Raw genomic sequence first — 13,325 nt, forward strand, 5'->3', positions numbered from 1 at the left:
TGCTTTCTCTAGGAAGTCAGTGCACACCCAGACCGACTGCCCGCCCAAACATGCGGCAGTTCAGGTCTCCGGATGCGGGGAGTGTCTGAGCCTCTTGCTGCCATCGGCGGGAGGCAGGGAGACTGCTTGCGTGAGGTGCGAGCAGGTGGACGACCTGGTCCGCATGGTGGCGGAGCTTAAGGAGGAGGTGCAGAGGCTGAGGGATATCAGGGAGTGCGAGCGGGAGATAGACTGGTGGAGCGACTCCCTGCAGGACCGGAGGGAGAGGGACCAGGGTGAGACGCCCCAAAGGGGGGTGGACCCCCTGCCCTGTTGCCATCGGGCAGAGGGAGGGGACCTGCGAGTTGAGGAGGAATGGAGACAGGTCCCTGCTCGACCTCGCAGGAGATGCCCTCCCCTTCCGGCGCCGCCTTCCCAGGTGCCCTTGAACAATAGGTTTGAGGCCCTGGAGCTGGAGAGACTGGTGGGTGAGGATGAGGTAGGAAGCCTACCCGGGAGGATGCCTGAGGTGAGGAAGTTGACTCCACGCCTCAGGACTGCCTCCACCAAGAAAGAAAGAAGGGTGATTGTTGTAGGCGACTCCCTCCTCAGGGGAACGGAGGGCCCTATTTGTCGGCCTGACCCCACACATAGGGAAGTATATCATCCTGCAAAACACAAATACAGTACATCCTCTTCTCATTGTCCTTTAAGAAACTTCCACAGAAGTCACCAAAAAGGATCACACAACAAGTCTCTAATATTACTGTGACACTAGAATTCATTTTTCTGTTTTCCTGAAATAATTTTATTGGGTCTGAAACTGATTATCGTGGAAGAATTAAGTAAGACATTATATATCATGAAAAAGATCCTGTGGTGACGCTAAACTATTCTTGCAAATAAATTACTGACCGATTTTAGAGGCATGTATCTCCAGCAATGAAAAAGTATGAGCCTGTAGCCAGCCATGAAGCACACTGTTCTAAATACTACTAGATAGTTGGTAAAGTTTTAATGAGACAACTTTATTACCTTTAGACAGAGGTAGAGCTGCTTTCTGTGACTATTTGATCCCTTGTGATTTTAATATTAAGATTGAAACCATCTTTCTAAATGATAGTGAAATATAACACAGGGCTTCAAATAATGGCTGCAAGCTTTAGTTCCCAAAATATTACCCTTTTGAAATCATACAGAAAAGTACAGAATTAAAGGGTTTAGAGGTTACCTCTAGAATAGTAATATTTATGGCAACTGATGTTTCTCCTTCTTCTAAAATCAGTGAGCCAGAAGCAGGTACATAATCAGCTCCTGGTTCAGCCACAGTCTCTTCTGTCTGATTACTTACAGTGAGCAATCCTGTAACTGTGGCATAAGTAACATTGATAGTACCTGTTTAATTTGTGAGGAGAAAAAAAAAAAGAAAAAAAAAATTGTTTTTCAGTTCTTATATAATGTTCACTGGAATGGATAAAGACAAGAGATCAAATTCTCATCCACAAAATAAAAAGACTAACTGCAAAACAGAAGGATTAAAAGAGTTATCCAAAGTACATTGGAGCTAGTGTACCTTTGTTACCGTTATCAATATGCCTTCAATTTGACCTTTGCTGACTTGTCTGTCTGCATAGGACTCAAAAATCATTGGGTCCAAATGCATCCAGAAATTTGAAGTTCTGTGGACCATAAATATGAAATTGCTGAAAGACTAACTGGGACATCTCATGTACCATTAATATGAGTTTTTGCAACAAGGACACTTTTTGGGAATGACAGATATCTAAGAAAGGCTCTAAAGACAGTGCTGGGAAACACAGATTAATAAATCTAGATACTTTCCTGGGTAGATTGACAAACTTCAATAGAGAACAAAATTAGGGGACACATGGATAAATATTACCAAGCAGAAAAGTTATACATTATAGTTTTGAGAATAAAGCCACCTCTCGCTAATCTGGTAGGGTAAGTCAAGTGGCAAACATAAGGAGTATGAACCTGAAATAAAATGATAGATGAAATTAAAAGCTGCTCTATATGAAATAAAATGTAAGAGATAAAAGAGTCCTAATTAATAAATAAGTAACGATGCTTATTTTAATTCAGTGAGAGATCTTGCACTTACTATGAACAATTATCTTAAAACATTAGTTTACTGAATAGTGTTCAAAGAGTACACTAGAGTATGGACTGGTATTAAAAAATAAATGGAAAAATAGTGTCATTAAAATGTCTCTAAAACTCTCTGGTGTCTCCAGATCTTGAAAAGCACTGTAAATGTTACTTCATTTCAAAACAAGTATGGCAAAAGAAACAGCCAGATTATCACCGAGGTGTAAATATAGTCCAAAAAGGCAAATAGGAAATTATTATACATGTTTTCTCACAACATAAGTTGCTATTTTCAGGCAACAAACACAAGATTCATTTTTTTTTTTCATGAAGCACACTATTGTATTGTAGAATTGAATACTATATAGTTTAAAGGATGTTAATGGATAAATTGATTCAAAGAGGAATCAGAAATTGTCAGAGGAGACATAAATTGAATTCAATGGTCTGGACACAACTTTTTCCATGTGACATTCCTAAGGTGCTGACTTCCTGAAATTCAGAGAAAAAATATGTGGGATGTGTGTACATGTCACTTTTCTCATGTTTTTTATTTTTTCTGAAGAGACTAATGCTTTGAGACAGACTCATTAGACAAAAATATGGTAACCTTAATAGCCACCTGATTGTTACAGCTTTCAGATCCCTTGCTGTATTAATGAGGATTATGACTCTAGTAATAAGTAATATTTAGTTTCCAAGTCTGCAGAAAGAAGCTTAGAAGTTCTGAAAAAAATACCAACTGTAACAAAGATTTTTCCAAACTTTCATTATCATGGCTTTTATTTGCCTAATGATAAGCAAAACAAAACTTCCTTTCTCTTGGAGTTGTTATACAGACCTAGAGATCCAAATTCTCTGTTAATAAAAAGCTGAATTGTTTTGTTTTCTTCTGGGATTAAAACCACCCTGGATGTGGAAGCAAAATTCAAAATTCCATGTGGTTCATCACTAGCTTCTACTGTTAGAACAGCTTCATATCCTTGACTATCCAAAACAGCAGCACCTGTAGAAGAAACTCCTGCAAGAGAATCAGTGGACTGCAGTGAATGAAGTGTTATGCAACTAATATTTTTGTCTTACATTATTGTTAATATTACATTTAAATAACGTTCAGTAGCCATGCAAATACCACGAAACCAAAGCTCACTGAAGTATGTGGATGGTGTGGGACCTACACACATATATATACTTACATTCTATAACAAATAGAAACAGAAATTTTATGCATACCAAGTACAAAGTCACAAAAATGTATTAAAAAATAAGAAAACTTAACAGGCCAGTGCCAAATATCAACTTCCCTATATTTTAAAAGGAAATAAACCATTTTCCCAGGAAGTACCTCCAAAAGCTTAAAACTATATTCCACTTCACAATCATTACATCAATAAACTGATATGTTTTCCAACTATTGCTTTGATGAATAATTTTGCTCATCCCGTTGGGCCACAGTGACTCTCGGAAGTTGATAAGGCACCTCGCAGCAACACAATCCATGTCAAGTTAGTTTGGTGTTTGGACATTAATTTCAGTTTGAAAAAAGGTATTTCAGAACGGATGCAGTTTAAGGCTTCTTTTCTCACTATAATTTTAATGGCAAGAATAAAATATTCTGACCACCTTGAATTCAGGGACAGATCAGTAAGTCTGCAGCTTGACAAGATTGTTTAAAAAGATAAAAATATCTGCATGTTTCATGGCAACTCTATCCATGACATATTAGTAAACTCAGTTTGCATTAAGATTAAGGGAAGAAACAACCATTGAATTAAATAGGCAGAGTTAAATCAGGATTGAAAACCATTTAAGTGTATTTGTGGAGACACGGTGGGATTTCTATATACATACATAAGGACCAAGCCTATTTCAATAAAATGTTAATGAACTTTGCGTACTTTGCACCAGCTGCAGTTTGCTCAGTCCTATACCTCCAAAATGAAATAATAAAATTAAAAATATTATATTATTAAATGGTATTTTTAAGATGTAGCTGGCTATAGTTCTGCATTACCTTCTGTTTTGATGTTGTATAGGATGACTTGGTATTCTTCTTTTTCTTCAGGAATATGGTCATCCAGCAGATCAACATACAATGTTGTATTCAACGTCCCCTATTTGTTTTAAGGGTAAATTGATTAGCCATTATTTTATAAAACACAAGTGATATCATAATGACAAGTATTTTGAACAATTTCTTTAAGAAGAGTTAAGTATCAAGAATTGTAAGCTCCCTCCAGTTTGTAAGTCAAAAAGTGAGAAATTAAATAATCAAACCAAGAAAGAAGGACTGTTGAAAAGGCACACTTTTTCTCAGATCAGTTCTAATCACACTATTTTCCTGTAGCCAACATCACTGTTTATGGACTTACCTCAGGAAAAAAAAGTATTCCAGAATAGTTTGCAAAATTTTGTTTTACATTATGTCCTACTATCTTCCACTCAACAGTAACATTTCCCAGTCCTGGAGGAGTTCTTACGATGTGGAATTGTAATTGTTCTCCTAGGAATAAAGGACAAGATGCAGTGTTTCAGGGTCTCCTCTTCTACATGTTGGTTATAAAAATGAGAGGTCAAAAACATGCATCACACAGTTAAAGTATTTTTCCTGAAAGATATTGCTATTTTTGTCAGTTTGAATTTCACAGTAGTTATATACCACATTCACTTTTAATGCTGAAAAGAAAAACCTAAACTTAAAACTCTTCTAGTTTTTTTTTTTCTGTTTTTAGTTCACACTTGGAAATAATTATGAACATATGAGGGAACTTGGTATAGATGAATAACTTAGAAAGGGAATGTTCATGAAAACATGCGCAAACATTAGAGCAATACAAGTCTGTAAACTGTACAAAACAGTAACTACTGTATGTACCAACAATAATAGTAGTTTTCTACAACAGTTCCCTGGAAAGAATACACATTATCTGAACATTTGCACTGTCTTGTGACTTTATTCAATGCATGCAGAAAAAAATGCTTATAATTATCTGTAAGTTCCATTTATGTGAGTTCGAACTTACAAATATGGTCACTGTTAGAAAACAAAACATTCAGAAAATGTTAATAATTTCTTATAATCTCAGAGGTAATCAGTATTGCTGGACAATGTGCATATAAAGGAAGCAAATACTATGGTATTTTGCACATTTATAACATTTAACCCCAAAGGCACTTTAATTAAAAAGAGTAGACCTCTTAGTAGGCTTTGTAAAATGTGGAAATTGTTTTATATTCACAAGTTTTTCACAAAATTTCCATTAAATATTTTAAATGTGGACATGTGAAATTAGCATGTTATATCAACATGGAATAGATCAGTAGGCAATATTTTGCAAAACATTCACAATAGAGGACAGATGGTTATTTATAATAGGTAGGTACATGGCATTCATATTTCATATGCATTTTTCAGGTCCACAGAATTTAAGTTCAACAGCACATTTTGTCCTGCATTGGCTTTCAGAGACATGAAATATGCAGAAATCTACAATTCTGAGATTTTTGAAAACAATACATGAGATTTCTTTTGCTTATTGAAGAATTAACAAAACATAAGATAATGTTATAATAACATTATGCTGCCCAACTAGTCCCTTTGATTATGCAATTTAGAGAGCAGCAACTTAGGATGCTGTCTTGCTATTCTACTGTATTACCTTACAGAATTGTACAGCATTGTACAGCTAAAACTGGCAAGAAAAATCTGAAAATTTTCTAGTTACATTTATTTTTTGTAAGGAAGAGTCAGAGATATGCATGTATATTGGCTACCAATGAAAGAGAAAGGAATTCTTAACTTCAAGAGCCCTTAATATACTTAAATAAAATTTAATATTGTAAAGAAGTAATACAAAAACTGTATACACCCATTTTCAAATACATAAATGTGCTATTCAGCCCCAACATTTCAAACTTCAGTTAAGTCTCAGAGATGTCAACATTGATGTCGACATTGATGTCGACATCTTTGGCTTAAGTTGGTCCATGTTGCTTCTAAGAAAATTAAGGAATTCAAAATTTATTGATATCACAAGGATTCCACTTCTACAGTCAAATATCTGGATGGTAGACTCCCAATTTACAGGTTCCTCTGAGGCTAAATCATTACAGTGTTTAACACTGCACTGCAATCCACTATGTTCTATTTGAGAATTTTGCATATCCATTACAAAGAAATAAAGATTTAAAAGAAAAGTGGTTTCAATGGTTTAGTACCATTGGGAAAACACACACACACACAAATAAGGCAAAGCTTATTTCAATATATCTCTATAAGTTATAATGAATTTTCATTGAAGACTGGGAAAAATGCTTTATGATATAGAAAGCTGTTCCACTATAATCCAAACACTGAGAAGAAACTTGAAGTCATTATTACAGATTCCAAGTAGTTATTTACTGATCCATGTTTCCTACCAGCTTTACCAAGATTTTTTTGGTATTCCTATCCAGAAGAAATGCTAATATGAACACTAATTGATTTCTGAAGATTGAAAGTGTTATTAGGCTAAATTCAATATTTTTTTTAATATTTAATCCTTATCCATACTTTTACATTTCTACATTGTGACTTAATAAGTGATGCATCTCTTACATAGAGAAACAAAGAGGTGGGTATTTATCGCTGTGAAGAAGGGAGCATCAGCCGCTCTCCTCTTCCTCATTACTTTAAGCTACTGCAGTGCATTTTCTTGTAATACAGTTACACAACTGTCGCAGACCCCTGTCCAATAAAAAAATACTACACTTATCCTCAATAAGGTAAAAAATAACATGCACATTGTGAAAACAAAATGTATTCACTTAACAGAAAATTTTCAATAACACAATAACTGTAAAAGTAATGATATTTGGATTTATGTCTGGTAAATTTTGCTTTCGAATGAAAAAAATATTTTGACAAACTAAAATAATCTAAATGCCTTAGCTCTTTTGCTCTTTCTCTATTTCTCCCTTTTTCTCTCTCTTTTTTTTTTAATCAAAGACACTTAGTTCACTTGTTTTGTTTCTGGCTGGAAGGCAATGAACTATTTCTTTTCACAACCTGGAAAAATAATATAATAATAACTATATATAATAATAGAACTATAGCCAAGTACTTCAGTTTCAAGCAGCCAGCATTTGGTAGCATGCTATGAATAACATTTAACCAGTTGAAAGTATTCAGGGACTTTGGGACTGAGACAGTTTGTATTAATTCCTTGTGCTCATTAACAGCTCTTCTTAGCTAATCATATCACATCTGGCTTGGCACAGAATTAACACAAACCATACCTAGATAAAAAACCAAAGGTTATGATGCCCTTTCATGTTGGGAAAACAAAACAAAAAACCTTTGGTTGAGAAAGCCATTTTTCTTCAAACAGAAAATGTAGTGCACACATTAGGGGACAAGTTCCTGTTTTGTGAACTTTCCCTGCCCATCAGTTCAAACATCAGAGAAACGTGATACTGCAATACACTGAGATTCCATCAAAGGCCACCTAAAGCAATCACCACCAGTACTATTATCATCCTATGCAAAACTGCATCAAACTGTAGATGAAACATGCCGTGTATTCTTTAAAACAATAGTAGAAATGTTTAGTACATACCAAATTATTATTGTTCTTTCTCAAATGTTTGCTTTCTCTTATAATTGCTACTTCCCAAATCATCTGCCATAAAAAAACATCAGGTTCATGGGACAGACAAAGGGAAGATGTTACCCTAGTGTTTCTGCAGGAATGTTTTCTAGAATATTTTAAATTCTTTGTAAGTCGCTGATAGATCTGATTTGCTTATGACTATTAGGTGTGTGTATGTTGGCAGTCATGAAGTGGGCTGGCAGGAGCCTCGTGCAGGCCAACAAAGAGAAGGGCAGAGTCCTGCCCCTGGCGGGGAGCAGCCCCAGGCACCAGGGCGTGCACCCTGATGGAGAGCAGCTTGACAGAAAGGGCTTGGGGTCCTGCTGGACACTGCACTGGGCAGGAGCCAGCAACATGCCTTGTTACTAAGAAGGCTGATGGCATTCTGGGCTGAATTAGGCCAAGTATCCCTAGCAGGCTGAGAGAGCTATCCTTCCCCTCTACTCTGCACTGGTGAGGCTGCACCTGGAGCACTGGGTCCAGCTCTGGGCTCCCCAGTGCAAGACAGACCTAAACGTACTGGGAAGACTCCAACAGAGGGACACCGAGGTGATCAAGGGAAGGGAAGAGAGGCTGTGAGAGCTGAGACTGCTCAGCCTGGAGAAGGGGAGGCTCAGGGGGATCTCATCAGTGTCCTTCAATACCTGAAGGGAGGGTGGAACAGGACAGAGCCAGGCTCGTGTCAGTGGTGCCCAGGGACAGGACAAGAGGCAGCGGGCACAAACTGGAGCACAAGAGGTTCCCTCTGAATATCAGACAGCACTTTTGTGCTGTGTGGGAGCACTGGCACAGGTTGCCCAGAGAGATTGTGGGGTCTCCCTCCTTGGAGATACTCAAAAGCCTGGACATGGTCCTGAGCAACCTGCTCTAGGTGGCCCTGCTTGAGGGGGAAAGGACCAGATGACCTCCAGAGGCCCCTTCCAACCTTAAGCATTCTGTGATTCTATGAATGCTTGCAAGAGTTCAAAGTACATGTCAGGTATGTGGATATTCACTTCTTGCTGGTGTTCTCTGAACAGTGAAACACAATCATTGTGAGTCATTATCAACTGAAAGCACAAAGATGGAAACTGGCATTAAAATTTGAGCGTGGTCAACACAAAGAACACACCTTCACAACCAATAACAGATCTTGAGGCTGTATGGAAGCTTATAATTCCTGCCACATTGTCACTTGCCAGAATAATCACTGTGACAGTGTCAAAACTGGGCAAAATTCGACTCCCTCCTTCAGTATGGACCAGGCTGATTTCAATACTTTCATCATCCTCTGGCTCTGGATCATCTATAATGGGCAGCGTGACCATCTTCTTTGTTTCACCTACAAGGAGAAGAACGTATACAACCGTGTGTCCACTTGGAAACCACCTTGTAAAAAGACTCAATCATCTCATTTTGAAAATAATTAAATACATAAAATATATTAAAATTGCATGAAACAAACTTATTTACCTTTCTGGAAGTCAGTGAATGTCATTATGAAATTTTATCTAATTACTATTGATCAGTCACATTAAGCCAATAAAACGATCACATCATTAAATATACTATGTAGAAATTAATTATATAGGAATTATTTCGGAGTGCCTAGAATTCTTTATTTTCATTACAAATTCTATGACTTTAAAATTTAACTTAGAAAAGGGGAATATCATTCTTGAAAAAAAAATAAATTGCCAGGTGCTAAGCTCTCCGATGAACCATTTACACAAGGGTGTACATTCAATATGAGTACATTTACTGAGCCAGGGAATGCATTGAAATGGGATGACATTTTGTTAGTTCCTTGCCTTTGGGACTATCAAAGAATAATAATGTAAGCAGCAAACACCGTTAATCTCTAGTCGCTATATATCCATTAAAATTTACAACACAATCCTGTTGTTCAGTGCGTGTGCATAACCCAGCTGTGTTTTATGATCATTAGAATATCAATTTACAGAATACATATGTATTTCCTGCTAGATTGTCTTTCAAAATACTTCAAAATCAGTTTTTACTAAACTTGTAACTGGTAATGTAATTACATGTCAGCCTCACAATCATTGCCAGCAGCCATGCCTTACTATTCAGATGATTTATCAAGCTAGCACACTAGAATCTTTACTACGCACCTGGAAATTGCTTTCAAAATATCAGTTCGATTAACTCAGACTTTGAAAAAATAAAATACAGCATAAAATACAGCATGCTGCATGGTACTTAAGTAATGTCTGAGAGGGACTTGTTTGTCCTGTTTGCAATTCTTTTAAATATGTTCTGTTATGTTACGTTTAAATATGTTTTGTTATGTTACAATATGATCTCAGAATTTAAAGAGATGTCATGAAAAATTAGTACTGTAGTGACCGAGGGCTAACAAAAGACCACTTAGGCCTGATTCTCATTTCCATTATCCTTGCTGTAACAACTATCTTCGACTTTATTAATCCTTACTTATGTGGTAAAGGAAATCTTTAGAGTGCAATATTTATACTGCAATATTTCTTTAATAAAAACCCTTAGGTATTTATTGTGCTTAGATATTTCATTGTGCTTTGCTACCACTGTGTGTGTTCTGCAAGATAATGCTACATGCTAATGAACAACCATACTCTTTTGCACGTGTATCCTTAGCATTCAGGAAAATTTAGCCTAAGAAGAAGATATCAGTTGTCAAAACATCCACAGTATTGTGTACTTGTCACGTTCTTTTTTCTTTTTCTTAGTTTTACAAAACAGAAGCCAAAACGAGAGCTTGTCTCACCTTCAGCAAACACCAGAGTCTCACCGACACCTATAAAATCCAAGTTTGGAGTAGCAGTCCCACCAATGACACGCCATTCCACTGTCACTTGTCCCAGGCTGCCTTCTGTTCTGTGTATCATTAGCTGCACGTTGGTCTGAGGACGTTCCTCTACTTCAACATACAGACCTTTCTCTGTTGCATTGGGACTTACACTGTAGATCTTAAACACTCCAAATGCGTCTCCATTCATCATTATGATAACTGTGGAGGTATTTGGCTGTCCTATGGTTGGTTGGTTTTTTGAGCTGGCTGAGACGTTCATCAGTTCTGCTTTCAAAAGGGTTATAGTGAATCTCTCATCCAGTTCTGGCAGGCTGTCAGGCAGTATGGTAACTGTTAGATTTGCAGACTCTTCCCCTTCCTGCATTATGGCCCACTGTCTTGTAACAGGTTCATAATCACTGCCAGCGATGGCTTGTGTGCTGAAGAGGGCGAATGCACTGGTAACGTTTTTCTTGTAGGTCCGGAACCCTGAAGTGTTGTTAGTTAATGGGCTGATATCTGACGTCAGCCAAAGGCAGAGAGGAATCCCTGAGGCACTGGAAAATGTAAAGGCTGAACATGCTTGTTCTTTTAGGCACTGAGCTGCACAGGAATACACAGGGTCACTTGCTGCTGACACATTCACTCTGGTCTTGGATGGTTTGTCAGGAATTCCTTGTACAGGAGGCTCGTAGTAGGCCAGGATATCCTGACCTTGCTCCACAGCAAGAGCTACAACGTCAGTCTCAGAAGTGCTGTAGAAAATCTGCAGCTGACCAAATCTTCCCTCACTAAAAGACATTATAATAAAATAAAGTTCTGTTAGTTGACAAAGGATGTCTAATATTCTACATGTTTCTGGGTTAATAATAGAAGTGAACAAAATCAACTGACCCTTTCTGAATTGCTGAAAAATTCCAAATAACACATCAAAATGCATTCCCTTTGAAACTAGTACCAGAATAACTGAGTTATCTTATTTTTTTGTGGATAGCAAGTTTGATTATTTATAGCTTAGGTAGTAGTCTGTTAAGAATGCATATTTGTAAACATTTGGTTCTAGGAGTTAACTTAGTCTTCTTCAGGACTTGGCAGCTCTCCTTACTTGCAAGGAAGAAAAAGCCGGTGACACCCAGACTTATCATCCTTCCTCTAGGATCACATGCATAAAACCTGTTTTCCTTCTCTTATTTTCATCCTGTAAGGGCTGGCCATTTTGTCCTCCTGTTCAAATCACAGGAACAGGCTACCATGCAGGTTTAAATGATTTGATGATTAAACGGACAAAATGAATAGTACACTGTGTACGCTGAGTTTACATTGTGCATTTCAATGTATACTACGTTTAAGTAATTTATGTAATACACAGACATCTACTTCAAAAACAATGTGTTTGAAATGAAAATACATTGAGATGGCAGATCAAAGAATTGATGCACATATTTTTATGAGAGGAGCATGAAATTTGACATTATAGTGAAAACAAAAGTGAAGAATAAATAGTAATTACAAATAAAGCAAACATTATACAAACCTTCGCCTGACTGTTATGTTTGCCAGCAAATTTCTTTCTAGTGGCTCCTGAACTCGATATAAGGATTGATGAAAGAAAACTGTGCCATAAGGATTATCATTGGCAGGTATTATAATACTTGCCACGCCATCTAACCCAATAGCACCACCATTGGAGGCCTGAGTTAATTCTACACGGACAATCTCAAAGAGAAGAAAAGAAAAAGAAGTAATGCAGCTAGACAATTTGTGGTTTTTCTAACAATAATTACAAGCAAAGTATAACATGAAATTATAGCACCTTCCTGCCGGAACATTTCTTGTTTTCCATCATACATATTTCTAGAACAAGTCAAAATTAATACCATCTTCAAGGAAGATGTAAGTGCTTGACTTACTTCTTCTATTTCTGGAACATCATCAGCCAGGATTTCCAATAGTAGCATCTGAAAGGCTTCCCCAGGGGCAAAAGTAATATTGCCTGAGGCAACCTGCAAGTCCTCATCAGCAGGGTGTCCACCAATGGTAGCAACCCACTCAACAGTAACGTTACCAAGTGTCCCAGCATTGCGGATTACTGGCAGATTTATGGGTACTGATCCAGATTCAGGCTCCTCCACAGTAAATTCGGTCATCTGGAACACTGAAGTGCAGCACAAAGAGGTGTATTTCATTAACAGTAATATTTAAAATAAAAACACCATCCTAGTTACTGAATTATATATTTTATTTCACTTGATTGCATTCATTTGCACAATTAAAAAAATGTTAATCAGGTTTAAACTTCAAATTGAACTTTCAGTATCATTTTATCTGCAAATAAAATTGGCATGAAAATTCAGCCCCCACCCAAGAGTTTATTCCAACGTATCCATTGTTCAAGGCTAGCCATGATCTAAGTTTTTAGAAGACGGTCAGAAGGTAATTTTTCCCAGTGAGGAAATTTTTTATCATTTTTTATGTCACGTATGGAAAAAATGTGTCAACATATTCCATCTAAATTGTTTCAAATATAAGTCTTTCTTGTATAAAATCTTTAGTTGTTAAGAATGAAGTTAATGAATTATCCATGTGGAATTATTTACTTTTGTCAATTTCCTTTACATTTTGCTGATAAAATGGAATAACTGAAATAAAGTAGGGTACTAAAGGGAGAAAGAGTAAGTCAAATAAAATGGCTGGAAAACATACACCAGAAATACTGAAATAGAAAAAATAAATAGAAAAGATAAATTTCTAAAATGTCATTAAATTTTTGAAATTACCATTTTTTTCTCAAAACCTGTGTAATGAAACTATTTTTGGAAAGTGTCCACAATCCA

At 36.8% G+C, this 13,325-nt stretch overlaps 1 protein-coding gene across 1 annotated transcript; it reads right to left on the bottom strand.

The window, feature by feature from the left end:
- Positions 1 to 27: 27 nt before the first annotated feature.
- Positions 28 to 12,254, bottom strand: LOC310891512 (adhesion G-protein coupled receptor V1-like). Its single transcript, XM_083853787.1, has 8 exons — positions 12,026 to 12,254; positions 10,468 to 11,282; positions 8,833 to 9,042; positions 4,464 to 4,594; positions 4,106 to 4,205; positions 2,933 to 3,112; positions 1,211 to 1,374; positions 28 to 647 (listed from the first exon to the last, which is right to left on the bottom strand). Exons 2-8 carry the CDS (start codon positions 10,874 to 10,876, stop codon positions 606 to 608), a joined length of 1,236 nt encoding a protein of 411 aa, XP_083709913.1. The 5' UTR covers positions 10,877 to 11,282; positions 12,026 to 12,254; the 3' UTR covers positions 28 to 605.
- Between the last annotated feature and the right edge of the window lie 1,071 nt (positions 12,255 to 13,325).

Source organism: Anser anser (assembly GCF_964211835.1).
Source record: "Anser anser genome assembly, contig: HAP1_SCAFFOLD_368, whole genome shotgun sequence".
In the NCBI taxonomy this organism is placed as follows: domain Eukaryota; kingdom Metazoa; phylum Chordata; class Aves; order Anseriformes; family Anatidae; genus Anser; species Anser anser.

Bases quoted from the DNA above. Each gene is read 5' to 3' on its own strand.
- LOC310891512 (XM_083853787.1), bottom strand. From the start codon at position 10,876: ATGCAGGAAGGGGAAGAGTCTGCAAATCTAACAGTTACCATACTGCCT. The intron at 4,595-8,832 runs GTGTGTTCTTTG...CTTTATTCCTAG, and splicing joins ATCTGTTATTGGTTGTGAAG to GAGAACAATTACAATTCCAC. The intron at 4,206-4,463 runs GTAAGTCCATAA...TAAAACAAATAG, and splicing joins GAATACTTTTTTTTCCTGAG to GGGACGTTGAATACAACATT.